The sequence below is a fragment of the Arachis hypogaea genome, chromosome 1 (assembly GCF_003086295.3).
Source record: "Arachis hypogaea cultivar Tifrunner chromosome 1, arahy.Tifrunner.gnm2.J5K5, whole genome shotgun sequence".
NCBI classification, from domain to species: Eukaryota; Viridiplantae; Streptophyta; class Magnoliopsida; order Fabales; family Fabaceae; genus Arachis; species Arachis hypogaea.
Genome location: NC_092036.1, coordinates 107,101,024 through 107,128,849, shown reverse-complemented (window position 1 = coordinate 107,128,849; position 27,826 = coordinate 107,101,024). Strand labels below are relative to the sequence as shown.

The following is a 27,826-nucleotide window of genomic DNA, read 5'->3' as shown; positions in this document are numbered from 1 at the left end:
CATCGGTGTTAATTTTTGCCCAGCCCATCAAAGGTGGTTCCCATCAAATGTGTGCCTCTCTCCACTTATTCCACTGCCCCTTCAGGTAAGTTTTCTCCATTGCTTGTTTGAACTCTGCTGCTTATTTGATGATCTCTATATATATGGCTTGTTTAGTCTTGTGTAATTATCGTCATGAATTTTTCTATTTCTCCAGTACCATAATCGCCAAGAAGTAGTGATGAATATGTCTTTCCATTCCATTCTTTGGACTTATCCGAATTGATTTTTTAAGTTTTCCTCCACCCATTCCCTCCAATTAAGTGCTAAAAATCTAGGGATTTCACTAGTGTTAAGAAGGTTTACCCAAATTGTAGAGGCCTTTGGACAATTCCTCAAGACATGTATCATCTCCTCCAAAAATTCTCGCCCTCCTCTGATTTGTTAGCGTATTCCCATGCATTGCAAGTCAGAAAAATATTTTTACTCTTTGGGGATCCTTCTAATTCCACAGATACATCCATACGTTCTTGGTTGGCTTAGTCCAATTATTCAGCGCCTTATATGTTGATGTCACTGAAAAATCACCATCTACAGTGTGTTTCCAACTTTCTCTATTATCTTCTCTGTCCTGAGCAGGAGGTAGCATATTTGTGATTTTCTGAATAGTACTCCTCCGAGAGATTTCTTCTGAGTTTATCAGTGTTCCATCCTCCTCTATTATCTGTCCACTCCTAAACGAGGCTATTAATATCTATATCTGGCTCCAGAGTTAACTGGCCCAGCACTCCTTCACCTTCCACCCAATTATGATTTCAAAAATTTGTTGTCAGTCCATTATCTATTTCCTCTTCCTACTTCTATTTTTTTTTGTTACTTTAGTTTTCAATCTTTTTGTTCTCCTTGCTTTTGGTTTTTTTTTTTTCAGTGTTAGATCTAAACTTCAACAATCCTTTTGTGGTTTATTTTTTTTTTCCTTTTGCGATATATAATGCTTTTTTTATTAGTGTTTTGATTTTGGTAGTATAAATTTTTCATATTTGAGAGAAAGATATTTTAAAAGGAACTTGTTATTTATGAAAATATCTGCAAATTTAGCAAGTATTTAAATTTATTCAAAAAAAAATATATTTCACTATGTTATAGCGCGTTTATGTAGATTTATAAACAAATTAAAAGAGACTCACATTTGTTTATATTTTTGTTTATTAATATTCTTTGTAATCAAATGTTGTGTCTACTAATATTTGACGATAGATACTTATCTTTTTTTTAAATATATATAGATCTTATATTTTTTTTCGATCCATAATTAAGGGCTGTTAGTTTTTCTACGAATTCGAATGAAAGTTTTTCTGTAAAAAATAAAATAAATAAATACGTATTATTGTACTTATAATTCTATGTAAAACAACATATCTCTATATGTGCCGACAATATACATAACAAACATAAGGTTATAAAAAAAAATGGTTATGATATGATAGATATTGTGACAAGGACTATATAAAAGCAAATAAGATCCAACGTTCACAAATGGGTTGCACAACATTATATCAATGTACTTATTATTATCATCATTGTTGTTTTCATTTTATTCCAGCTTTTTAAAATGTTAATTATATGATTAATCTCGAAAATCATCGCTTAGTTCATTTGCCTTCTATTTGTAATATTTTTTTCTATCACAAAATGGCTTTTAAAAAGTTGCTGTATATTGTATATATTAATTAATGCTATTCAATTAATAGAAATGATATTCCCTGGCCAACTTGATCAATGTGATGAGACCGATATCTAATAACAAGGTGAAGACTGACGAGGTTGGCTCCTTAGGTTTTCTTCTTGGCTTAGTTAAACTGTTAGATGTTATATATATAAACTATAAAGAAAACTAAAGTCATAAATTTAAAGATAAATTACATTATTTTTTAAAAATTTGTATATATTATACACGAGAAGGGGTACTCGGACGTTTGCAGTGTATAAGGCGGTGTCGGCTGGTGCTCTGGGCGGCGACTGATATTTCTAGCGGCGACGGATCGGTAAGATGAAGAGAGGAAGACTCCGAAATACTGACCCCACATGCCGAGAGAGGAAGATATGTAACTGTTCCTATTTAAAATTTTTATTTTTTTAATTTAAAATAAAAAATTATTAAAAATTAATTAAATTAATTATCATCTGATTTTTTTTTTTTACTCTATTATTCACATTGTTGACTAAATTCATTATCTCTTTGTATTTTTTTAATAAATAAATAAATAAATATAGTTCATGTTAGTTAAAATCTGCTTTAGTTTAAGTTTGGCTATACACAGCTTCACGTGTAAGAGGCCTTCAAGTTGTAAATAAAATATGTGTGGGAATTCCATCACATCTTATGAATGAACTTAGTCGGATATATTATGTTCCAATAAGTTATAATTACCGAAGTGGTAATATTACTTTTTAACAAGGAAAAAAAAAAGAGGAAATTACCACTATGTCTAGTTTCCATCTTGTAAGGAGAATCTGAGATAGAAAATGACTCAAAGTTCAGAAAACGATCATATACTAAGTGTATATATGCATACAAAAAGAATGAAATACGCTCTAATTATATTGGATATGAATGACATATGGAAAGCAGAAAAAAATAATTAATATATATATATATATATATATATATATATATATATATATATATATATATATATATATATATATATATTGAAGCTAATTAAGAAGCGTGGAATTGGCTCATATATATTATTGATCTTTTGGGTACATTATTATAAGGTTTAGGGGTGAGAGAAAATCCAAAGAACGAAAGCACAAAGGAAAAGCACAAAGGGTATGAGATGAATGACCTTTTCTCCTTGGGACTTATAATTAGACTTACCATTAATAAGATCGGTGATGCTCTCCTTCTTGCTATCATCATCATCAGACACAGATAATAATGCAGAGTACAGATTACTATTATGCATTACTGGCAATCCAACTGAAGCTGTAGTTGACAAATCAATGAAGAACTCACCAGAAGCTCTTGACACACTGGAAGATCTTTGCATATTTCTTTGGACAGAAATACTTTACTAACAAATATTTGTACATAAACTGATGATAAGGTGAATTCTTATTTTATATATAGAGTGTCAGGGAAATTGCAATTTGCATTCATTCAGCACCTTTGCTTTAGAAGAGGTTTTAATTTCAAGTTGCCAACGAATATGAGTATAAAAAGTCAAACGTTAATGTATTTCAGAAGTCAACAATCTGGAGGTTCAACAAGATTGGCATAAAAGAAGCTTGTAGAGTAATTCAAGACATTAATGCATGTGCATGTGCATGTGCATCTACATGCACTTTCAAGTAACAAATTTATTCCTAAGAAGAGTATGCAGAGGGCGAGGGCATACAGGTAATTTAAGTGGACCATCAAATATTGTGTCGCATTTTTTAATCAATTGCGTATTTATCACTTTATTATTATAGGACGAAAGATTATCATTTCTCTTTAATTAAAGTAAAATTTCGTCTTTTATCTTATGATGATAAGATGATAATAGAAATTACCAAATCTAGAATCATATAGTTTAGACAAAACTTGACTCTCCAATCCATCAACCATGTGATATCCTATCATCATCATCATCATCATCCTATAATGCATGAACCATTTCTCTATATTCCCACTACTTATACGTGCCTAAATTTGTGGTTGTATGATTGTAACACCGTTGTGCCAAACCTCCAAATTTCAATTTAAGCATATTATACTGGCGATGGTAATCACCAATTCTATGACTGCCATACCTAAAATTAGGTAATTCACCAATGGAAAACGTGTCACACTTAAGACCCCTCAAAGAAAGAAAAAGTTTGGTAATTAAAATTTTTCGGCCATAATCAGCCAAAGTTTTTCATAATTTACTTCATTTATATTTCTTAATAACAGTTTTATTTTTTATTCTACTCTCTTATCATTCTATTTATCACTATTCTTATCAAATCTGTTTATTCTATCTGCCCGCGTCTGAGTCTAATTGCTTTATAACTGAAGCCACGCAACATGACGAGCACCTAAATACCAGTGTTTTCTACACAAACATAAATAATTAGCACAAAGTGACAACGAAGGAAAATGTCGGATTTAACATTTACTATCAGAAAACAATATCCCAAGTTTATAGTTAATTCACCGCTAATCATTCAAGGTACCTTTTTTGGTCCACCAGTATTTTTCCGCGATCCTCTTTCGGGATTGTTATTCTTATGTGTCTCTTTTTTGCTCCTGGTACGAGTCATACCTACTTCTTGTTTTTTGAACACCTGTTCACAAACAACTGCTATATATACTAAAAGGAGAGCTACGTAGCCAAAAAAAGAGTATAGTATAGATATAGTAGAAACTGAATGCCAGTACTCCACTTGCTTATCGATAACATACTTATCACCCTTCCTCCTTCTTCATTCCTAGAGTAATTAAATCCATTCCCAAAATTAATTTCTATTTCATCTCAATCAAATCCCTAAATATCTCTATCAACATTTAATTCAAATAAAATGCAATTTTAATCCAGTGAGTTAACATCCAAAAATACGAAGAAATTACATAGAGTGAGATATCAAGAATTTTCTCCCCCATTTCATTCCATCCACAACTCCAGGAACCAGGAAAACGAAAAGATGCAGAAAGGAGAAACCCAGCAGCTTCGTCATCGGAGCATGCCACAGCATTGTATCTGATTCATGTTAGTATGTTATTTAGTTTTATTTTTTCGTTTATTGGCATATGGAGAGTACATTATATGTTGTTGCATGTGGTTGGAGTTGATGTTAAGGATGAAAGTTTTGATTTTTATCTTCATGGGTTTGGGAAAAGGGAAAATGAAATAGCTGCAAAAAGATTACGTTTTGGGCATAGGGATGAAGGGAAGGTAGTAGAAAAGGGGCGTTTTTTTGTTGTTTTCCGGCGCTTCTCTTCTTCAATAACACGCTGATACGCATTTTCCTCTAACCCCTATTTCTTCCGCGCGATTCTGGCATTCAACAGCTTCAACGCAATTTCCAGTTCTCACTTTCACACTCTCAGCTTTACCATATTCGCATTCACTAACGTTTTCTACGGTAAGTAAAACCCTTTTCTCGCTCGCTCGCTCGTTTTCTCTTTATGGGCTTTGGACTTTGATTATTTGAATGTTTTTCCTGTCTATTGCAACTCACTGAATCTTTTTTGTTCGAACTATTCCGGCCGTTAGAAATGTTACATGACAATGCGTTTTACAACTGTCTTCGTTGTGTTTGTCGTAATGTGACTTCTCTCTTCTAGCATTATTAATATTTTCATATGATAATCATTCTTATTTCCCTCTCTGGAATCTTTGTTAATTGGGATTGTGGAGTCACTCTGTAATTATGCAATAATATACTCGTTTTGTAATGCAAGTGATATGTTTTGATTATATGTTACAGTATATATTACTCTTGAATCTTGATACTATGTGTTAGGTTGAGTTTTGTATTTTTTGGTTTTTATTTTGGGAGAAAGTATTTCCTCTTAATTCATTATGGATATGGCAAGACACCATATAAAATTTCTGTCATAACTCTTCAATGAAATTTGGTTTGTTCTTCATGGATGTTATCCAATATGACAATCTATTTATTAAAAGCCTTTCTATCAGTATTTCAATTCTCCATTTCTATGAATATTTTTTCTTAAACAACTGAAAAAAAATGCTATGAACTTGTTTGGGTGCATTGTGAGTAAGCATCAAAATCATCCAATAAGACCAGGCTAAGTCAAACTGTGATAAGTATACATTAATTTTTTGATGTGTTATGACTCCCTGATTGGTTTTTTATATGTTATGTGGTTTGAATTGCTATTTTTCATATTTGGTGTTGTGCTTTATTTCAAGTAATTAATAATATGACAAATATAAAACAGCCATTTCGTTCAAGTTGCCTCCATATTTCGAAAGTCTCCACTTGAAAAGCCGAGAATCGCATACCGTTGTCTCTGAGTCCTATAGGTATGTTATATAGTTTTATCTGTCTATTAATCGTGTTTCAAATAATTGCAATACCATTGTCTCCGAGCCCCATAAAGCCAATTATTCGAAACACAATTAATAGACAGATAAAACTATATAACATACCTATAGGACTCGAAGATAACGGTATGCGATTCTCGGCTTTTCAAGTGGAGACTTTCGAAATATGGAGGCAACTTAAACGAAATGGCTGTTTCATATTTGTCACATTATTAATTACTTGAAATAAAGCACAACACCAAATATAAAAAATAGCAATTCAAACCACATAACATATAAAAAATCAATCAGGGAGCTATAACACATCAGAAAATTAATGTATACTTATCACAGTTTGACTTAGTCTGGGTCTTATTGGCTGATTTCGATACTTACTCACAATGCACCCAAACAAGTTCATAGCATTTTTTTTCAGTTGTTTAAGAAAAAATATTCATAGAAAATGGAGAATTGAAATACTGATAGAAAGGCTTTTAATAAATAAATTGTCATATTGGATAACATCCATGAAGAACACACCAAATGTTATTGAAGTTATGACAGAAATTTTATACAGTATCTTGCCATATCCATAATGAATTAAGAGAAAATATTTTCTCCCAAAATAAAAACCAAAAAATACAAAACTCAACCTAACACACAGTATCAAGATTCAAGAGTAATATATATTGTAACATATAATCAGAACATATCACTCGCATTGCAAAACAAATATATTATTGCATAATTACAAAGTGACTCCACAATCCCAATTAACAAAGATTTCAGAGAGGAAAATAAGAATGATTATCATATGAAAATATTAATAATACTAGAAGAGAGAAGTCACATTACGACAAACACAACAAAGACAGTTGTCAAAAGCATTATCATATAACATTTCTAACGGCCGGAATAGTTCGAACAAAAAAAATTCAGTGAGTTGCAATAGACAGGAAAAGCATTCAAATAATCAAAGTCCAAAAAGAGAAAACGAGCAAGCGAACGAGAAGAGGGTTTTACTTACCGTGGAAAACGTGAGTGAATGCGAATATGGTGAAGTTGATAGTGTGAAAGTGAGAACTGGAAATTGCGTTGAAGCTGTTGAATGCCAGAATCGCGTGGAAGAAATAGGGATTAGAGGAAACGCGTATCAGCGTGTTATTGAAGAAGAGAAGCGCCAGAAAACAACAAAAAAATGCCCCTTTTTCTGTTACCTTCCCTTCATCCCTATGCCCAAAACATAATCTTTTTGCAGTTATTCCATTTTCCCTTTTCCCAAACCCATGAAAATAAGATAAAAATCAAAACTTTCATCCTTAACATCAACTCCAACCACATGCAACAACATATAATGTACTCTCCATATGTCAATAAACGAAAAAATGAAACTAAATAACATACCAACATGAATAAGATACAATGCTATGGCATATTCCGATGACGAAGCTGCTGGATTTCTCCTTTCTGCATCTTTTCGTTTTTCTGGTTCCTGGAATTGTGGATGGAATGAAATGGGGGAGAAAAATCTTGATATCTCACTCTATGTAATTTCTTCGTGTTTTCGGATGTAAACTCACTGGATTGAAATTACATTTTATTTGAATTAAATGTTGATAGAGATTTCTAGGGCCAAAAATTAATTTTGGAAATAAAATTAATTACTCTAGGAATGAAGAAGGAGGAAGGGTGATAAGTATGTTATCAATAAACAAGTGGAGTACACTCTCTTATCATGAGACTAGCATTTAGTTTCTACTATATCTATACTATACTCTTTTTTTTGGCTACTTAGCACTCCCCAAATAAAATTACTCGCAATCCTAATTAACTATATGTCCCTCTCTCTCTCTATATATATATATATTTATTTATTTTAAAAAAATAATTTTATGTCATAATTTAAGATTTTTATGAACAAAAGTCTAAATTTTGATCTTTGTTAATTCTAAAGAAATTCAAAACAAATAAAAAATATTTATACGAAATTCACAAAAATTTAAAAGAAATTGTTATGATTTTGTTATGACAGGAACGGATATATATGTTAGTGTGTGAAAGTAGCTAGGTGTCTCCACTAGAATTTAAATTTTTTCAGTAGTGTGTAACAATAACAATTATTTATTTCCATTTAAATTAATTAATTTGACCCACTAGAATTTTTTTTTTCACTTAATTTTTGGCACATCATTATCAATTCGAGAATTTCATTTTAAATATTTATTTTTATGATTAATTTTTAAATTTAAATAAAATTAGTATTCTTTATTAACAATTAGTTGAGATTTAAAATAATATTATTTATCCATAATTTCATAAGTGTTTTTTTAAGTTTGCTTTAATTTTATCATTTTTACCAAGAAAAAGCTTTAATTTTACCATAGTAATTATATCAGTTGAAAATTTTTTTTCAGTTATATAAAAAATTAGTTTCATAATAATCATAACGAAGATAAATTTTTAAATAGTTATTTGGTACATAGTACATATATAAAGAAAGATATTTAATTGTAAAAAAATTATTCAATTTTATTTTCTAAATATGAAATCTAGAATAATAAAACTTTAAAGTATATGTTATAATTTAAATTATTATTTTAGTATTTTATTTTATTTTTTTAGATAATTTAAAAATTAATCATATATATTTTACAATAGCTAAATATAATTATAAAAATTAAATTTAACTATTTTATTACTCTTTATAGCTTCATCAAATTTTTATTTAGGTTCTTATAATTTAAAAATTTTAATTATATTGAATCCTTATATTAGATAAAAAATTTCAATCAGGACTTTTTTATTTTTTTAAATATTTATTTTTGTATTTGATGTAAAATAAATTTAAATTATTTATGATTAGTGTGTATTTTTTGAAAAATAACAACTACTAGAAAATTAATTAAATTTTTTCTCTAATATAATGATTCAATTATCAATTCTTAAATTATAAGAATCTAACTAAAAATTTGATAAAGTATATAAATTAATAAAATAATTAAACTAAAAAGTTATTATCATATTATATATATATATATATATATATTTTTTTTTTTTTTTTTTTACTATACAAAATTTTTGGATCCGTCAAGTCAACTCTACTAATATAATTAATATTGGACCCAGTGGCTGTCAGATATATATGATTACTCATTCTATAGGCTATAGCTATGAACTTTCTACCATGGCGAGTTGGTCCATTTGAGCCCTCCATGACTTCAAATACGTGTTAAATTTTATTTCCTTTGACAAGCGTACAGGTTTCTAACAACTTAGGTAGCTAGCAAAGGTTTTAATGTAGGGGAAATTTCTACCATAACATGCTTTGTTTTTAATTTCAAACTACATTTTCTGAATTCTAAACTTAATCATACCTATGGAAATAGAAGAGAGTTACATTAACTATGATATTCAAGTCTAAATGTAACGAAATATGGATCAAACTATCATAACTATGAAAGTCCAACTCCAAACAGAGACACTGACAAGTGACAACCTCCTTTTTGGAACCGCAAGTTGTTATTTATTTGTATTTTTATCCTGAATTTATTCAAAAAAAAAATTATGGTCTGATTTATTATTTTTTAATAACCATGATATTCTTTTTTTCCATGTAATGTTTGTTTTGGGACTTGATCTAGGGTTTTTGTTTTTGTTATATAATCTGGATTAATCAACCCAAAACATGATATTCTTTGGGCTCATCAGAAGATGGAAGCCCAAATCAAGAAAGCAACAACAAAGCTTCAGCGTCATAACCCAAATAAAACTTGATGCATGACTAAAAAAAGAAACTTGATGGATCATTACAACTCAAACATGCAAGTTACATCAAAACCCCCTTCCTCCAATAGGAAAAAAAAAAAAAAAAAAAGAGGCGAACCGATTTTTCCCATGGTGTCTGGCGTGGGTGTGTTTGTATGTGTTTCCAATAAAAAAGAAACAAGAAACAAGAAAAAGATTAAAAGAACAAACACTTGCGGTCACTTGTATTCAGATTGTATACATAAGCATTTAAGAGTTAAATTAAGAAGCTTCAGCGTTTTTGCTAATATAATATAAGGTTAGACAAAGCAAGAAGTCTGAAATAAAAAGGAAGTTTGACATTGAAAAAAAAATGAAATCTGTTCAGTAGACGAAGCCCAAAAACATATAAAATTATAAATTGTATTTATAGCTGAGGGCAGCATCGCGTACGAATGTAATAAAGTTCAAAATTACTCTCAGTTTGGAGAAAGAGTCCATAATTGAACATAGAGAAGATAAGCCATAACAGTGAAAAGATGATAAGAATTAACTAAGACTAGAAAATATAACTTTATTAGCAAATACTTGGCGCCTGATTCAATGCTCCTTAAATCTTTGAGTATCAAAACTCTTTTTAAAGAGTTAAACAAAAGTTAACACTTAACTCTTATATTTTTTTTGTCTTTTTTATTTAAAATCTCTTTGGACTAAGATTATTATTTTAATTTGGACCATTTTAAGCCCATTATATTTTGGATTAATATTATTCATATTAAACAATTATAACATTTAAAAAAAGATTATTATAACATTATTATAAAAGATTTAAAAATTAAACGGGTATTAATATTAAACAAATAAATAAGACGTTTTTAATTTTAAAAGACTAAAAGTTTTTTAAAATTAAAGTTATTTAATTTGAATTAAAAATTTAATTTAATTTTAAAAAGAATAAAAATAAAAAATTATATTTAAATTTAAAAAGATAAAATTATCTTTTTAAAAAATTAATTTAAAAATTATAAAATATTTATTTAGATATTAATAAAAAGACAAAAATATCTTTTTGGTATAGACGTTATTTACATGCATCAAAAAATTAGAAATTTAAACAATAAAAATTATTTTAGGATTAATTTTTTTTAAATGAATTAAAAAATAAAATTTTAAATTTTAATTTATCAAATATTCTCATAGATAATTTTATAAAGATAAAAATACCCTTTTAAAAATTAACACCGACTTACAAGCTCAAACAATTAATCTAACAACAAATTATATAATTTTTATCTAACCCTAATCTCACTTTAATTATCATTCACCTTTTTTTATTTATATTTTTTTTCATTGCAGAAATTTTTTTATTTTATTTAAAAATCAAATTCTAATTTGGATTGATATCATTTAATAAAGAGTAAAGTATTATTTTTGTTATCAACGTTTAGGGTAAGTCCTAAAATTGTCCCTAACATTTAAATCGTCCTATTTAACTCTCTAACATTTTAAAACTGGCTCAATGTTGTCCTGCCATTAGGGATTTGTTAACAGAATTGACGGCCGTACAAAATTGAGACGATTTTTAAACATTAGAAAATTAAATAAGACGAAAATGTTGGAGACAAAAACGATACATAAAATTAAATTTTAATTTTATCTTTCAATAATATCAATTTTTTATGGTACATCGTTATTCAATTATTTTTTTAACCACATCTAAGTAAATTAAATTTAATCACATTACTTTTATTCTAAATAAATTTATTTTTTTATAATTTTACTCTTAAAGATTTTTACTCATTATGAAATTTTTGTAAAATGACTAGTACATAAACTTGCAAAAAAGAAAAAAATAATACATATACAATAAAGTATAAATTGTACCTTTTGTCTCTAATGTGTCGAAATTCTTTAATGTTTAAGAGTAAAAATATTTAAAAATAAAATTATAAAAAATAAATTTATTTAGAATGAAAGTAATGTAATTAAGTGTAATTTACTTAGATGTGATTAAAAAATAATTAAATAACTATGTACCATAAAAAATTGATATTATTGAAGGATAAAATTAAAATTTACTTCTATCTATTATTTTTGTCCCAACGTTTTCGTCTTATTTATGTCCCTAACATTTTAGAATAGTCTCAATTTTGTCTCGTCGTCAATTCTGTTAACAGATCCCTAACAACAGGACAATATTGAGTCAATTTTAAAATGTTAGGGACTTAAATAAGACGATTTAAACATTAGGGATAACTTTGAGACTTATCCCAAATGTTGGGGACAAAAACAGTACTTTACTCTTTAATAAATTTATAATGTTAAAATTTAAATTTGATTTTAAAAGACTAAAATGCACTTTTCATATAATTTTAAATGATAAAAATACTCTTTAAATAGTTAAAGTTGTTTTATTAAATTAAAAAATAAAAATTTAAATTTAAATTTTTTATCTTTGGTAAATAAAAGAAACAACACGGGGATGTGAATTTAAATTTAATTAATAGAATCAAATATATTATTTAGTATTAAGTTTAAATATTAATATGTTCTTTTAGGATTATATTGCTTAAATGAGTTAGAAAATAAAATTTTGAATTATAATTTAAAATATTAAAATAGGAGAAAAATAAAAAACCAGAACAATTAAAATAGGCGCAAAAATTGAAGACAATTTCAAAACATATTTAGAATAGAAGAACAGAAAAATTAAAATAAGGGATAAAAATTCTAAAATATCCTAAAAATATTCTATTTGCAACAAAAATTTGAAAAATAGGAACAAGAACATATCCACAATAAAAGAACAGATCAAGAATATATGAATTGATTTAAGATAAGCTAAACAGAGCAACCAAAAGAGTAACCACGATGAAGAGAAGACAACTACGACGTGGGTACGGTTGCAGCCTGCGAAACACTAAGCCAAGACGAAGCGGCTCCGAGACGGTGACGCGACAATAGAAATGATGAAAGAGATGTAAAGCAGAAGAGGTAAAATAAATATAAAAAAATAGAAATTTTAACTGCAAAAAACTAATTTAAAAATAAAAATATATGGAGTATTAATTTATTAAATAATTAAAGACTTTATACACTGTTAATTCACCAAATTATTAAGGAGTATTGTAAACGTAATCGTATTAAAAATAATATGAGTATATTACTTTTTTTAATTTATAATTAACGATTTTAAATAGTTATTTTTTAAAATTGAATAAATATAATTAATCATATAAGTATAATAATACGAATACGTTTATTTTTATCAAATTAAATTAAGTTATTAATTAAATTATATTTATTTAAATTTAAATTTTATAATTTTATAATTTTAAATTTTAAATTATGTGAATAAAATTAGATTAAATAAAAATAAAAATATATCAATACGATTTAGATCGTATTGTAATGAGTTTATGAAATTCTAAAACAAAATAAATTTTAAAAGATAAAAATAAAAAATTGTTATGGGAAACAATAATTTTTTTATTTTATTTCAATAAAAAAATTAACAATAATAAAATACTAATTAAAAAAAACGTTGCTTAATAAGTAGAGATGGGAGATTAATATTTTATGATTATTTTATGGTTTTTATTTAAAAGTATATTTTATGTTAGTATTAATTTTTTTAATATTAATTTTTTTAAAAAATATAATTTGTTGGTATTAATTGTTTGATGATGTTATCAATATATAATAAAAGCTCTATTAATAGAATATCTGATAGAAAATTATGCCAACACACATTACAATATTAATAATATAGAGAAATTTTAAAATTCCAAACATAAGGGGAGTATTGTAACATTCACCAATACTTACAAAAAGTCATAGTGGGGTGGAGAACTCAACTTTTGACCAAACTAAAAGCCACGCTGTATACAAAGAAAGGGCATAAAATTCCCCGTCTCTACTCTTCACTATCATTAGGGAACTCATTTATTGACCAAATAAAAAAGCACACGCTTGTCATAATTCTTTGGTCGTCACTCTAAATATTGCAACCGCGGCCACCATTTTCTTTATGTCTTTTCTCTCTAATAAAGCCGCATTACCCAATTTACCTTCAATTTCTAGGTTGCTTCTAATCTTTAATAAACTAATAATAATCAAATACTCTAAAAGGAATATAATAGTATCATCTTTTTATCTGTTTCTTCACTAACCAAATATTATATATTTAAATCTACAAGTGACACATTTTCTTCTGCAATAAACTGATTAATACGAGGACCGTTTCTCTCGTTTGCTCTTCAAGCTTTGAAACGAAAAGAAAAAGGAAAGCAATGAAGCGTTGTTAATGGAGGACAAAAAAGTCAACACAATAGCCATCGTATCAGTGGTAACACTGATCATAGTGATCATGGTTGCTCGCATCGCGTTGAAGCTCTCAAAGGCCTTCTTCCTCATATGCGGTGCTGACGTGGCCGTGATCGTGGCCATCTTCTCCTTCGTCCTAATCAGAAACCGTTACAACAAACGGAGGAAGCAGTTAGAGTCACGGTTCAAGTCAGAAGGGAGAGAGCTCCGAATAGAGTACAGCTTCTTGCGCAAAGTGGCGGGCGTCCCAACTAAATTCCGTTACACGGAGCTCGAGGAAGCAACCGACGGTTTTCAAGCACTTCTTGGAAAAGGCTCCTCCGCAACGGTCTTCAAAGGGATCCTCAGCGACGGAACTTCCGTTGCCGTGAAGCGAATCGACGACGGAGCCGAAAGAGGCGAAAGAGAGTTCAGATCAGAGGTTGCAGCCATTGCTAGCGTTCAACACGTCAACCTCGTGCGTTTATATGGTTACTGCAATGCTCCTTCTTCACCAAGGTACCTTGTTTACGAGTACATATCAAACGGTTCGTTAGATTCTTGGATTTTTCCGAAAAAGGAAAGTGACAATAGTAGAAGAAGAGTTGGAGGGTGTTTGCCTTGGAGCTTAAGGTACAAAGTGGCAATCGATGTGGCGAAAGGACTTAGCTACCTCCACCATGATTGCAGGGCAAGGATTCTTCACCTTGATGTGAAGCCAGAGAATATACTCTTAGATGAGGGTTACAGAGCAGTTGTGGCGGATTTCGGGCTTTCGAAGCTGGTTGGAAAGGATGTTAGTCAAGTTATGACAACATTGAGAGGAACAAGAGGGTATTTAGCGCCTGAGTGGCTCTTGGAAAGAGGGGTTTCGGAGAAGACTGATATCTATAGCTATGGGATGGTTTTGTTGGAGATGATTGGAGGGAGAAGGAATGTTTGTAAGGTGGAAGATCCAAAGGACAAGAGTAAGAAGAAGTTGCAGTTTTTTCCAAAGATTGTGAATGAGAAAGTGAGGGAAGGGAAGTTGATGGAGATTGTGGATGAGAGATTACTGGTGGAGGGGGGTGGTGGTGTTGAGGAGAGTGAGGTGGTTAGGTTGGTGAATGTTGCATTGTGGTGCATACAAGAGAGGCCACGAATGAGGCCTAGTATGGCACAAGTTGCTGATATGCTTGAAGGGCGTGTCACAGTTGAGGAGCCACCAGATAGTAGAATGGTGCTTGTTGATTTGATATCTGAAGATGAAGATAACCCTGCAGTGCTGGATCACAATCAGAATAACATGGCAAGGTTATTGACATCTATGTCTAGTCATGAAGATTGTTCATCAACCTACTCAATGGGAACTACCACTATTCTATCTGGTAGATAGTTATTAAGCTGCAATCAAGAAAGGCTTTAGGTAAACTTGTATAGAATTCCACTTCCCCATAATCTTATAAATTTTTTTAACTTTACCAGTTAATTCACAACCTTTTCTAGTCCAAACATAGTTTAAACTTGAGGGACTTTCTTTTTTTTTTAATTACTTTTGGTTTAATTTTGATTCTATAAATTGAAACTTAGTTCTACAGCTTTTTTAAGTGAGAAATTTATATATAGTTATATACATAGGTTATTTCTTTTTTTCCCCATGAATACTTGCTTTCTCTCATCGTGAAATACAATGTTCATGAGTCATCAGTTCCGGCATTGTTATTTTGTCAATGGCTTGAAGGTTCATTTGACCGAATCTATTGCCGACAGTGTCTTATATAGTTATATTTATTATAGAAGAACATATTTTTTAACCCTTGTAAATATAATACCAGTAAAATGAATGGAACCAGTCTATCCTTGCAAACATGCGACTAAGAAAAAATAGAAATTAGGTGGTGCAACAGCCAACCGCCATTCCGCATTATTTTGTTGTCCAATTTTAATAAGAGATATATTCTATACTACTACTTGATAATGACTTTTGTATTGACTTCGTTTCGAATAATAATAACATATCTACCAACAAACTATATTGATACATATTTTAATTTGTATATTTAACCGACGATATTTTAATAATAGAGTTAAAAAAAAAAATTCTATGAATAAGTCAATTCTTGTATTTTACTTACCATAATTAATTCATGGATAAACGATCTAATAGTTGAAATTTGAAAACCTTTACTTGTAAGAGTAACTGAGTAAGTGTTGACTCATTGTGTTTATTACTCCTCAAACTCCATTGACAAATATATTTTGGAGTGGGAAGAAAGCGTATATTTGTTGAGCCGTTGCCAGATAAACAGGGTCCAATGATCACAAGGATCCATATGTCAAGAATTATAGTACTACTATTAATAAAAGAGTATCTAACAATATCTCAAAAAGGCGCTGGCTAGTAAATAATGACCATCAAATCAAGTACAAATTCTAACATGTTGCATGATTTTAGAGTAAATATCAATATACGTATAGTAATTTTCCATGAGAATTTCCCAACAGATTGTAAAATGTAAATCGCCTATCTATCAATAATGACTGATGACTCCATACTTTACCAAAAAAAATGGCTGCAAGATATATTGATCAGATTTATGTAAAAAATAAACATGGCCATAACAGACATTCAACATATTACAATGCAATAATAGTTTTCTATAATTGAAACTCGTGAGTACATGTAATTCACCAAACTGTAAGCTGCAACCATCTTTCCCTTCACCAACCTAAATAACAGAAGTTTCTAGAAAGAAAATGGATTTCTGACCCTCACATGCTTGCAGAGGGCAGTTCTTTCTTTTACTATTGTGCAGGAAAGCATTCACATCTGTGCTTGAAAGATTTGTCACAAAAATCAATCAATCAAAGTGGCTTATCTACTTAGAAAAACAATATTCCATAAATCATACAGTTCCCAAAAGTGGAATTCATTTACATTACATACTTCAAAGCCCCAATAATCCCCCACCCCATTTTCCAACTAAAAAAATAAAATAAAAAAGGGGGGAAAATGAAACACAAATAAGCCTCACACAAAAACCTTTTTTATACACAAAATGCAACATAGCACTATGTAGCTTGGATTCTTTAGCTATGATAAATGAACCAACTAGAATGCAGAAAACAATGGAAGAGTGAGAACATTGTGAGAAAAGAATCACTGCAAATCAAATGGATAACTATTCAAGGGAGCACATCCTGTATTAACCAGGCAGTTTCTCACCTCAAACACAACATATTCACTTTACTGGGGTCTCTTTAATGAAAGTAACATCCTCAGTTCTAGATGATGGTGACAGAAGGTGCTTTTCTGGTTCATCATCTATTTCTGTTGACTCACGGGGTGTTGCCGTTGAGAGGGATTCAACGAATTCGTCATCTGCAAAGAGTCACCAAAAATTGGCAGCATAAGTAGTTACAAATATTAACAAGTTCGAAATTTCCATGTTTCGAGATAATGCTGGACGTGAAAATTTTAAGGAACAAGAATATATACACACCTGAGCATTCATGGTATTCAGGTAGCTGTTTAACACTAGTTACTTGAAGACTTTCAGGAAGTAGACAACTGCACAAAGCACCTGAAATTTTTTCAACAGAAGACTAACTTAGATTTATGATCATTATGTTTATATATGCCATAATGGTGTGCTGGAATTGGGTGTATATGATGTCAAAAGTGCAGAAGAGAAGTAGAAGAGAGAAAAGGGTGTAGTAGATTGGATCCATTGCCCAAAAAACTGCTATCATTCTAACATGATAAATTTTCTAAAGACTAGTTATTCTTCGAAAAGAAACCTTTTTCCAGATAGACAGAATAACAGTTATAGTTATATGTTCAGAGGAAACAATTCCTTCCCTGAACATAACTTGAAGAAATGCAGATATTATGGACCTTATACGTGGACACTATTTCGAGAGAAAGTTTTTCCTTTTTTTCCAATTTCTATTTCAAGTCAAATTTTAGGAAAAATTTAAACTTCATAAATAAGAAGCACTGGATAAATAGAAGATTAATGCTGGATATTTAATTTCAGCTGCAAGAGAGAAAAATATAAAGCTGAAAGCAACGTCTTACTAATTAATAATAAATTCAGGAAGATAAATATAAACATAGGAGGTATAAAGAAAGCTAACTTGAGAATTTCTCTTATGGCTTTACCTAGCTTGGCAAGCCGATTCACCCAACCTGGGATTGGTTTTCCAATTAATCTCAACGAAACATCATCCGTAAAATGGTTACAATTCTTAGAGATAAGGTGATAAGTATCCCCATGATACTCACAGGCCATATTCTCAATAAATGTCCGGAAATCAGAAGAATTCATATTTGTATGGCCCAAAGTGATCGAAGTTCTATATATAAATCCAGGACAATTCCGTGGCTCCACTTCAAAGACTCCACTAGCTGGGAAGTCATGGGCTCCAAATCCATACTCCTTACCATGCACTATTAGAGAGAAAAGAAAGAAAAATAAGCCTTGTATCAGTTAAAACAACATAGAAATTCAGAACAAAAGAGTTCATAGGTGAAAGAATCTTAATATTCTTCAGAACAAGTCTGAATGCCAACATGAATAATTCTTTCCAAACAAATAATGCAAAACGCCATGCTTATCCGGAAGAATTCACTAAACGATCTACAGCTGTATATGAAACAGATAAATTTATTAAATTCATAAACACTCATTCCTTCTTGATTATATATTTGTTGAACACAGATTCTCAATCATCCATAACCCAAATTTAGACAAATGAAATCCAGCACCAAACACACTAGCCACATATGAATCATTGTAGTACATAAAGTCAAAATTCTATGGTAGATGCGGATTCCCAAGGCTTCAATCAAATCATTCAAAGCAACTATCTCATATTGAGTAGCTTAGCTTGTTTTAATCAAAGGGGAGCATTTCCAAGTTGGGATCTTGAAGCGGAAGGGGAGTAAACTCCGGTTTAGTCCAAGAAGATCCGAACCAGAAAACGCAACATTAATGTGCCATGAATTGAATGTGGTGCTAAGAACAATAAAGCAAGAAAGAGAAAAGAGAGGACCTTGAATGCCAGAGTGGAAGATTCCAAGTCCAAACCAATACATGTAATTGTTGATAGGAGTCAGATCGTACACATTCAACACAACCGCCGAGCCATCACCATCACCGCCGCAATTCGAGTTCGACGCCTTCTCTTTCTTCTTCTCCGTACCCATTCTTAAACCAAACAAGTATAGATATGATGTGATATGGTTTCAAGGAATCAATCGATTATTGACATGGGCATGGAGATGGGAGTGGGGAAAGAAATGAAATTCTTGGAGAATAGACACAGATCCACCTCCTGTCCCTGTCAAAAAGGAACCTTGAATTCAACAAACAAAATCACGCACAAGCTTAACCCTAAACCTTAACTTAATTGTAAGGTTAAACGACTTTCTTTGCTTTTCTTCTTTCAGATCGACAGGGAGGCGCTCCTGCTGGATTCGGATTCTTGTAAACAAATTTAAAAATCAATCAATAAAACAAATTTTTTAACTTTTTCTTGTTTGCCTCATTCGTTTTACTGTTGGGAAATTTATGATTGAATCGAGTAAGTTGAAATAATTGGCCTTTTCTTTTGTAGGATTTCTTTCATAAAATAAATGATTTTTTATTTGGATAAGATAACTACTTTTAAAAATAAAAATATTGTGTAAATAACTACTTTACTGTACATAATTGTAAGAGATAATGAGTAATTGTAGATGTAGTGGTAATATAGTGATAATTCAACTGAAAAATACTTTTAGATACCTCAAAATTAATTTTGAGAGAATTAAAAAGAGCCATACAAATTGATATCTCTCCAAAATTTATTATAGCCTCCAGTTCTACTATTGAGACTTGAGAGGTAAACCGAATAAGCACTAATTCTTTTTGTTTAAGTGGTACATCTTTGTTTTCTTTTGAAACTCTTTTTTCCCTCTTTATTTGTTTTAAAAACTTTAGCTAATATGTATCTTTACTTACCATGAATAAAGAATTTTAAATATTTTTATTTAATAAATACAAAATAAATATATTAAAAATTCAAATTTTTTTATATTTTCAATAAAAAAAATTTAACATAATGTGTCCAAAATAGATAAACACTTTTTTAAAAAATATTTTTAAGATATAATTAACGTATGCTTTAAAGACAAGATAAAGTTATTTATCAAAAAAATTATATAAAAAAATTACCAATTTAGCTAAAGTATAAAATAACATTAAATTTTTAAATGATCATTTATATGATTCATGTTATTTTTACTAACATGCTATTACATAATTTAATGCACATATAAAAATTAATTAGTATTTAATACACATATAAAACTATTTTATACCAAAAAACTATTTTATACTAACGATACATCAAAATTAATTTCTTTATTAATACTCAAATACTTTTTTAGTCTTTATGAATATTCTTTGCTCCCTCTAGGCCTCTACCCGTTTGTTTAATGAATAATGACTTGACTTCATTATTATCATATCTTTGGCAATCAAGTCCTATTGAAACCTCCTCCACATTTATTCGGCTATACTTCAATGGATAAAATTTGCTTTTGTGCTATTGGCTACCGGCTGACTGAATCTGTGATCATGCCCCTTCTTGTTTATTGTTATAAAATAGAAAATTTATTACACAAACTGTCAGTGACACTAATCGTTACTATAAATCACTGGCAATCATTGACACCTAAAGATTTGCATCACGTTGAAACGTTCTTGCGGAGCACTTAATAAGAGAAATTATTCCTCTACTACACACCTCAACAGTTCAGGTATAGCACATAGAATGGTTTTCTACACTTGATGGCAGCAACTAGTAACTAGTAACTAGCAACTAGCAATTGCTAGAGGCAAAAGCAGGCAACAAGACAATGAGTAAAAGAACTTATTGAAGACAACAGTAGATTTTTATTTCAAACTCATTAGTTCAAAATCCTCGAGAAATAGCAGCACAGATTGGGAAGGATAAAAATGCTAAATATACAGATATCACCGAATCACCGGCGAGTAACGTCTTTTTCTTCATCCCCTGACAATCAGCAATGCAAACCCAGAATTGTTGCACAATCATGGAGCATATTCGAGCATCAAAGCCGATAACTCCTCCCCCTTCTCCTTTCCTTCCACCTGCAACAAACAAAAGTCTCATGATTCATGCCTATCTCTGAATATGCTAAGAGCAAGAAAAGGGGAAAGGATCAGAGGGGACACCCACTTGGGAACTCTTACAAATAATGCAAATATTTTCCACATCATTGCTGATCCTCGGGATTCATCCGTCTACGGACACGACGCCTTCTATTATCTGATCCTCCATCCGAAGACTCATTTGCATCATCTCTAGATGCAGATCCAGATTCCCCTTCATAGCTTTCCCCCCAGAGCCTAGGTCTCCTTATACGCATTTGGAGTCTAGTTCCTGTAGCACCACCACGAGACACGGATGCAGGTTGAAGAATAAGGAAAAACACAGCCAGCAAACCACCATCATCTATGGGAGGAAGACCATCATCAGCCCTGTTCTCTCCAAAGGAAGTCTGCAGAGTGCTAAGCAGGTCGCCAAGATCCCTCTGTCGTTCCAACCTCCTCCAGTTCCGCTGACGCTCTGGGTCTACTGCCGATGGACGTACAAGAGGATGCTCGATTCTTGCATGCTTCCTGAGATCTGTATATGTCCCAGTAAAGGTGCAAGTCTCACAAGAACAGCTCCTTGATTTTTCGTTCATGAAATGACGAGCAGCCTCCACCACTTTCCATTCCTTTATGTGCCCTCTACATAGAGGGCATACTAGCTTTGGTTTTTCAGTCCCCTCTTCTAAAGATTGCATTGTCACAAATCCTTCACTTCTTTCTTCTTGCGTATCATCGGTATTTGCTTCAGTACTTTGGACATGAGATGAATTTGGGCTTGAAATTTGACTTTCTAACTGAGATTCTACTTGAGGAGGCGCTGAAGAGGTTTCAGCAAATGACTTGCAGAACTGATCAAGACAATTTGAGTGGCGATAGCTAGTATTGCACATATAAGGGCGGCAGCCCTTTTCATGCGATGAACATATGAGGAGAACAGCATTGTGAGGATGCTCCATGCAGACTGGACATCTAGCGTCCTCCCATTCTTTAACGTTTTCCTCAGATTCAAAAGTACTTTTAGGAGCCGATCTTCGGACTCGGCTAGAGCTGCTTGGATAAGGTGATGTTCTGGTACTATCATGCGACAAAGACCTATCTCTTCTCTCCTTTGGCATTCTGAATATTCAATGTCGTTTAATAAATATACTAAGGTGATCTTCACCACCGGCACGAACACAATCAAATAGACTTGGATCTACATATAGATGACATCAATATAAAAAAATAGGTAAAACTGAAAAATAATACTGTATTAATTTATACAAGTTGAAAGCAACAGAACCCAAAAGACATTCAGCATGACATGCATAATCATTAGATATGAACAGACAAGGTTCAGTATCAGTGTCTATCTAACAAGTAGGATTAGTTGTCATTAAGATGAACGAGAGGGCTAAGATCATTAAATAATATAATCAGTTAAGCACAGAAAAATATGCACTATATTATTAGCAGCATTCCAAATGCTGTAACTTATGTTATAGTTATAATCACATAAAAGTATGCCTCAGAGGTTAACTTATTCAACTGGAACCAGATTATATAATTCAGCCATACAACACAAAACATATCTGTATTATCACTTTTTGCCGCCTTGCGTCATATTACCCCCATCCACTGTGAAATGGCATGTTTCTGCAATCTTTATATATCATCACATAACAAATTTAGATTATATCACATGTTCATTCACCAAATACAAACTCTATTGAATAGCATATGCAATATCACTTTTCATGAAATTATGTACTTGCATTTGTACACATTTTCCAGCTTAATAAGCATAACTCCAGCCTGCACCATCAGAAGAACAAGACAAAAGATGCAGCGATGATCATATTGGAAGAAAAGGAGTCTTTTTTGCATAGTGATCATCAATACACATTAACTTCAGAATATACAACAACTATGTTACAGTTGTACAGATGGATGTATAACATCAGTCCTTTCAATTTTGTCATACAATATGTAGGAAACTAATATGAAATGACACAGAGGCCAAATCCACAATACAAAATGAAGATTCAAATGATTCAACATGAATTGCAAAGTCCTAACATAGCTCTAGTAGTAAATTAGACCAACAGTTCATAAAACAAAGGTTAATTTCACAATGTTTAAGGGATATATCGAAACCATGAGACGAGCTTAACACTGCATATTAGATAACCTCTGTCTCTGTGAATTATAAACACCGACATAAATAATTAAAAAACAAAAAAAAAAGTTACAATAGAGCTAGGAGCACAACAATCGAACTCTCGAAGCAACCCGAAAAACAACCACCACAGAAACCCTCGAGTACCACTAAAGCCGCGCTAAAACAACAAAAATACAAAGAAACAATTTACACAAAGCAAAACGCAGAAACCCCTATTAGAAGCAGAAACAAAGTCCAAAAAAAGTCCGTCATCAGACAAAGTCCAGAACACACAAAATCATTTCCAACTTGCCCATACAACAATTAGCAAAGCCGATCGAAACCCAGATACAAAACCTAAAAAATATTAGAACTTTGGGTACATAACCCCAACCAGCGGAAATCGATTAGGTAACAGGGAAAAAATTAGGGCTTTTGTTAGTTACCAAAAAAGGTGGAATCTGGGGCGGGGATTCAGGAAGATCAAAGTCGGTAGATGCGATTGGAAGGTCCGAAGCAACAAGTCTCTTCTAGCTTTCGGAGCAGAGAAGAGAGGGAGGGAGAGTCAGAGAAAGGGTGCTGCTGGAGCTGGTTGCTCCTGAAGCTAGACAGAGAGAAGAGGGAGAAGGAGGAGAGAGAAAATGAGAAAGAGAAGAAAATGTGACAAGGTAGATGTGGTAATTATAGGAGCAGAAGTGAGAGAAAGAGAGAGAATCATATAAAAAGTAGAACTTGCTGCTGACGTGGCACTGAAGGGTTCGCTCGTGGCATTTTGCTAAAATGTTTGTTCTGGCGAAATTCCAAACATTTGCCTCCGAATTTTAGTTTAATTAGTAATTAGTAATATTTATGGATTTATTTATTTTTGAAATAAAAGATTAGTATATGAGTCGGCGCCGTTTTTGTTTTGTTTGGGGAGGGAGTAGAGCCGCTCACCTCAGACCTCACTGAGTCACTGACATTCGCCTCACCGCTCTGTCTCCTTGGAGCGTGCATCTACGCTCTCTCACTGACATTCACATTCAAACCATTCAATTCAAACAGTCATTTAAATTGAATTCCATCTTATTTCTGGAAACCGAAAAATTCAATCCCAACGAACAATATCATTATTTTTACTTATAATATATCAAATACATTTATTTTATTTACACATTAGAAGAGTTTTGATACATTCGATGTCCATAAAAAATTGTTATTTTTAAAAATTTAAATCTAAAATGTTTTAATTAAAATATAAATACTTTTAATTTGATGAACCTAATATTTATTTTTATTATACACATTTAATAAATAAAATTAGTATATATCTTCGTACTTTCTATAGGAAAATACACTAAAGGTTTATTTTTTTAACTGTTGAGTGAAAACGCACAAAATAAATGTTGTTAGAAAAACTTTACTAAATTACCATCAAAATCAACGTTAAACTAAAAAATAAGAGTAAGAATTTTAAGTTTCTCTAAAGTGGAACATTTATACATGGATAGTAATACATGATAATGTTTATGTTCGGAAGTATTTAGTCCTTTTGAGTTAAGAGTAGGTTAGAAATACAAAGTCGTCACAATTTTTTTATTTCAAGTTTTTAATATTTTTAATTTTTTTTTTATTTTCAATAGTAGAGGATTGTACTTATAAGAATTTTGATATTTAAGTTTAGTCTAGTTACACATTTAAATTTTTTTTATAACCAAATTTAATTAAATTAGTTTAAAATTCAACAAAAACCACTTTTATTATATCAGCGTGTATACACACGCGTTTCACTAATACAAATATATCCTTTTTCGTCTTCGCGTTATTTCTACTTCTTTTTCACATTCTTCCTTCTTTGTTTTCGCATTTTTTCTTCTTTTTTGCGTGTTTTTTTCTGAATCGTCGTTCTTTTATTGCTGTTATTGTTGCTGCGTTTTTCTTTTTCTTCTTTTAATTGAGGTTCATTTGGATCTAGAATTGAATTCGATGTATTTTGTTGATAATTGAGTCTTTTTTTACTGCTTGTTCAAAATTGAACTAATTTCGTTCATTTGTGAATTAATTGAGATTTACTTAATGCTGCTATTAAGTATTGACCAATTTTTTTATTCCTTAAGTAATTTTGGTTTATTTCTTAGTTTAATTGAGATTCATTCGGATCCAAAAATAATTTGGATGTATTTTTATTGATGATTGAGTCTTTTTTACTACTTGTTCAAAACTGAACTAATTTTGGTTCATTTGTATGTCAATTGAAATTCACTTGATGCTACTGTAAGTATTGACCAATTTTTTTATTCTTTAAGTAATTTCGGTTCATTGTTTAGTTTATTTGAGGTTTATTTGGATTCAGAAATGAATTCGATGTGTTTTTGTTGATGATTGAGTATTTTTTTACTGCTTGTTCAAAATTGAACTAATTGAATGGAATGTAGTGAAATCTAATGCAATTGAATAAAGTAATAATTGAATAATTCTATTTTTCTTTGCTAAAAAATTTGGTCAATACTTATCAAAATCATCGAGTGGATCTCAATTAACACACAAATAAACCGAAATTAGTTCAATTTTGAATAAGTAGTAAAAAAATCAATCATCAACAAAAACACTTCCAATTCATTTCTAGATTTAATGAACTTCAATTAAACTAAGAAATGAATCAAAATTACTTAAGGAATAAAAAATTTGGTCAATATTTATCAGTAGCATAAAGTGAACCTCAAATTTAACACACAAATGAACCAAAATAAACTAAGAAATGAACCAAAATTACTTAATGATGGCACCAGAGAAAATCAGAACCGTTAAAGATTTTAGCAAAATATTGGTATTTTTTGTGATGACGATAACAAAAGAGAAAGATAATGAAAAAGAAGAAGAAAACGCAACATCAGGGAAGAAGAAGAAAAAGAAGTATAATGAAAAAGAAAAAGAAGAGGAAGAAGGCGCAGCATCAGAGAAGAAGAAGAATTTGCGTGCGCGAATTTGAAAGAAGAAGAAGAAGAAAAGGGGAAGAAGAAGAACATGCGTGCATGAATTTGAAAGGAGAAGGAGGAGGAGGAGGGGAAGGAGAAGGTGCGTGATTTGAAAAGCAGTTATAACAACTTGATTAGACTTGGTTAAGTATTTTGCTGGGATGTAGAGTTTTATTGATTCAAGTTAGTATAGATCGCGAGATGCATTAAATTAGAGATCATACCTAAATGTATTATTTGGAATAATATATTGTTTGTTTGGGCGCCATTAAGTTGATAAAAAATTATTTTTTCAATGAAAAAATATCTTTTTTTATTTTTTAGCGTGTTTGGTAAATTTCTAATAGTAAAGTAAAAGCACTAGAAAAATTTAAAAAAAAAACATCTTTTTGAGAAGTTACAATTTACATCTTGTTTTAAATTTTTTTAAAAAAAAAATATTTTTCACGCAATAAATAAACAAAAAAGTACTTTTATATGGTTATATCCAAATATAATTAATAAATAAAAAGATCTTTTTACATGATATATCCAAACATAAAATTATTTTTACTTTTCTATAAGATCTTTAAAAAAAAGATCTTTTCTTAAAAATTCACCCAAACAAAGCCTATATATTATGAGTTTCTCTTATATGAATTATCCTTTCATGAGTTTTTTTTTTATGAAATACCCTTTTTTTTCTCTCATCTAATATTTTATTCATGATTTTAGGTCTATATATAATCTATATTGTAACAATCCTTTTAATAGTAGAACGAAAGTTATAATGTAGCAATTAAACTATAAAATTGAGTTATTAGATAGAGTTAATAGTCAAAATCATTCCTGAAAGATATTTCGATCTCCATTTTCGTCCCCGAAAGATAAAGTTAATCAAAATAGTCCTCGAAAGATAATCGAGTTGTTCACGTTTGTCCTTCCGTCATCTCCTTCGCTGAGGTGGCTAACGTTGGCTTACGTGTGATGTTAACTGCCAGCGTGGCAAACAATGAAAATGATGCAGTTTTGATTGAATGACCTCCAAGCCTTGATGTGTCGTCGTTTAGTGTCTAGAAGAGATTCAAAACATTGTAAAGCCTCACCCCATCTCATAACAACCATCTCTCTACGTTTCGCTCCAAAATGTGTCGTCTCCCTCAAGCTATACCCTAAGCCTTTCACCCTGCATTTGAACCACGCCATCAACCTTTGTCAGTGTTGGTTGATGATTAAAGCAGAAGAGGTATTGCTACGGAATATAGAGTTCATCGTCTCCTGGAGCAACATTGATTGTGGAGAAAGTCATCGCGACGGTTAGAAGTAAGGATCAAACCTTTTTCATGTTTTTTGAGTCATTCTGTGGCGTGATGTCTTCCTAGTAGTGTGCTGTATGTTTTCCTCTGATTTAGGGCAGGGTTTGGGGTGACTAAGGCTTTGTGTGACTGTTCTTAAAGAATTTGAGTGTGTTAGAATGCTTTGCTTTTAGTGACTTTGTGATGATTTTTAGTTAGGATTGTTTCATTTTAGTGATGGTTCTTTTCGTTTGTTGCA

At 30.9% G+C, this 27,826-nt stretch overlaps 3 protein-coding genes across 10 annotated transcripts; 1 reads left to right on the top strand and 2 right to left on the bottom strand.

Moving 5' to 3' along the window:
- The first annotated feature begins 13,726 nt into the window (after positions 1-13,726).
- On the top strand, positions 13,727-15,645 carry LOC112707979 (probable receptor-like protein kinase At5g20050). The gene has a single exon (XM_025760049.3). The coding sequence runs from the start codon at positions 14,053-14,055 to the stop codon at positions 15,424-15,426; it is 1,374 nt and encodes a 457-aa protein (XP_025615834.1). The 5' UTR covers positions 13,727-14,052; the 3' UTR covers positions 15,427-15,645.
- A 941-nt stretch (positions 15,646-16,586) lies between these two features.
- Positions 16,587-19,820, bottom strand: LOC112707965 (deSI-like protein At4g17486). Its single transcript, XM_025760039.2, has 5 exons — positions 19,089-19,820; positions 18,196-18,483; positions 17,534-17,614; positions 17,257-17,412; positions 16,587-16,860 (listed from the first exon to the last, which is right to left on the bottom strand). The coding sequence occupies exons 1-4, from the start codon at positions 19,240-19,242 to the stop codon at positions 17,273-17,275; spliced, it is 663 nt and encodes a 220-aa protein (XP_025615824.1). The 5' UTR covers positions 19,243-19,820; the 3' UTR covers positions 16,587-16,860; positions 17,257-17,272.
- A 1,134-nt stretch (positions 19,821-20,954) lies between these two features.
- LOC112707947 (uncharacterized) lies at positions 20,955-24,155 on the bottom strand. 8 transcript variants are annotated; one of them, XM_072212106.1, is made up of 4 exons: positions 23,786-24,036; positions 22,954-22,993; positions 21,282-22,841; positions 20,955-21,193 (listed from the first exon to the last, which is right to left on the bottom strand). In XM_072212106.1, exon 3 carries the CDS (start codon positions 22,312-22,314, stop codon positions 21,319-21,321), a length of 996 nt encoding a protein of 331 aa, XP_072068207.1. In that variant the 5' UTR covers positions 22,315-22,841; positions 22,954-22,993; positions 23,786-24,036; the 3' UTR covers positions 20,955-21,193; positions 21,282-21,318. The 8 variants fall into 8 exon arrangements, with proteins under 8 accessions (XP_072068207.1, XP_072068366.1, XP_072068187.1 ...); XM_072212265.1 differs by having other exon boundaries at positions 21,296-22,841; XM_072212086.1 differs by having other exon boundaries at positions 21,282-22,394.
- Between the last annotated feature and the right edge of the window lie 3,671 nt (positions 24,156-27,826).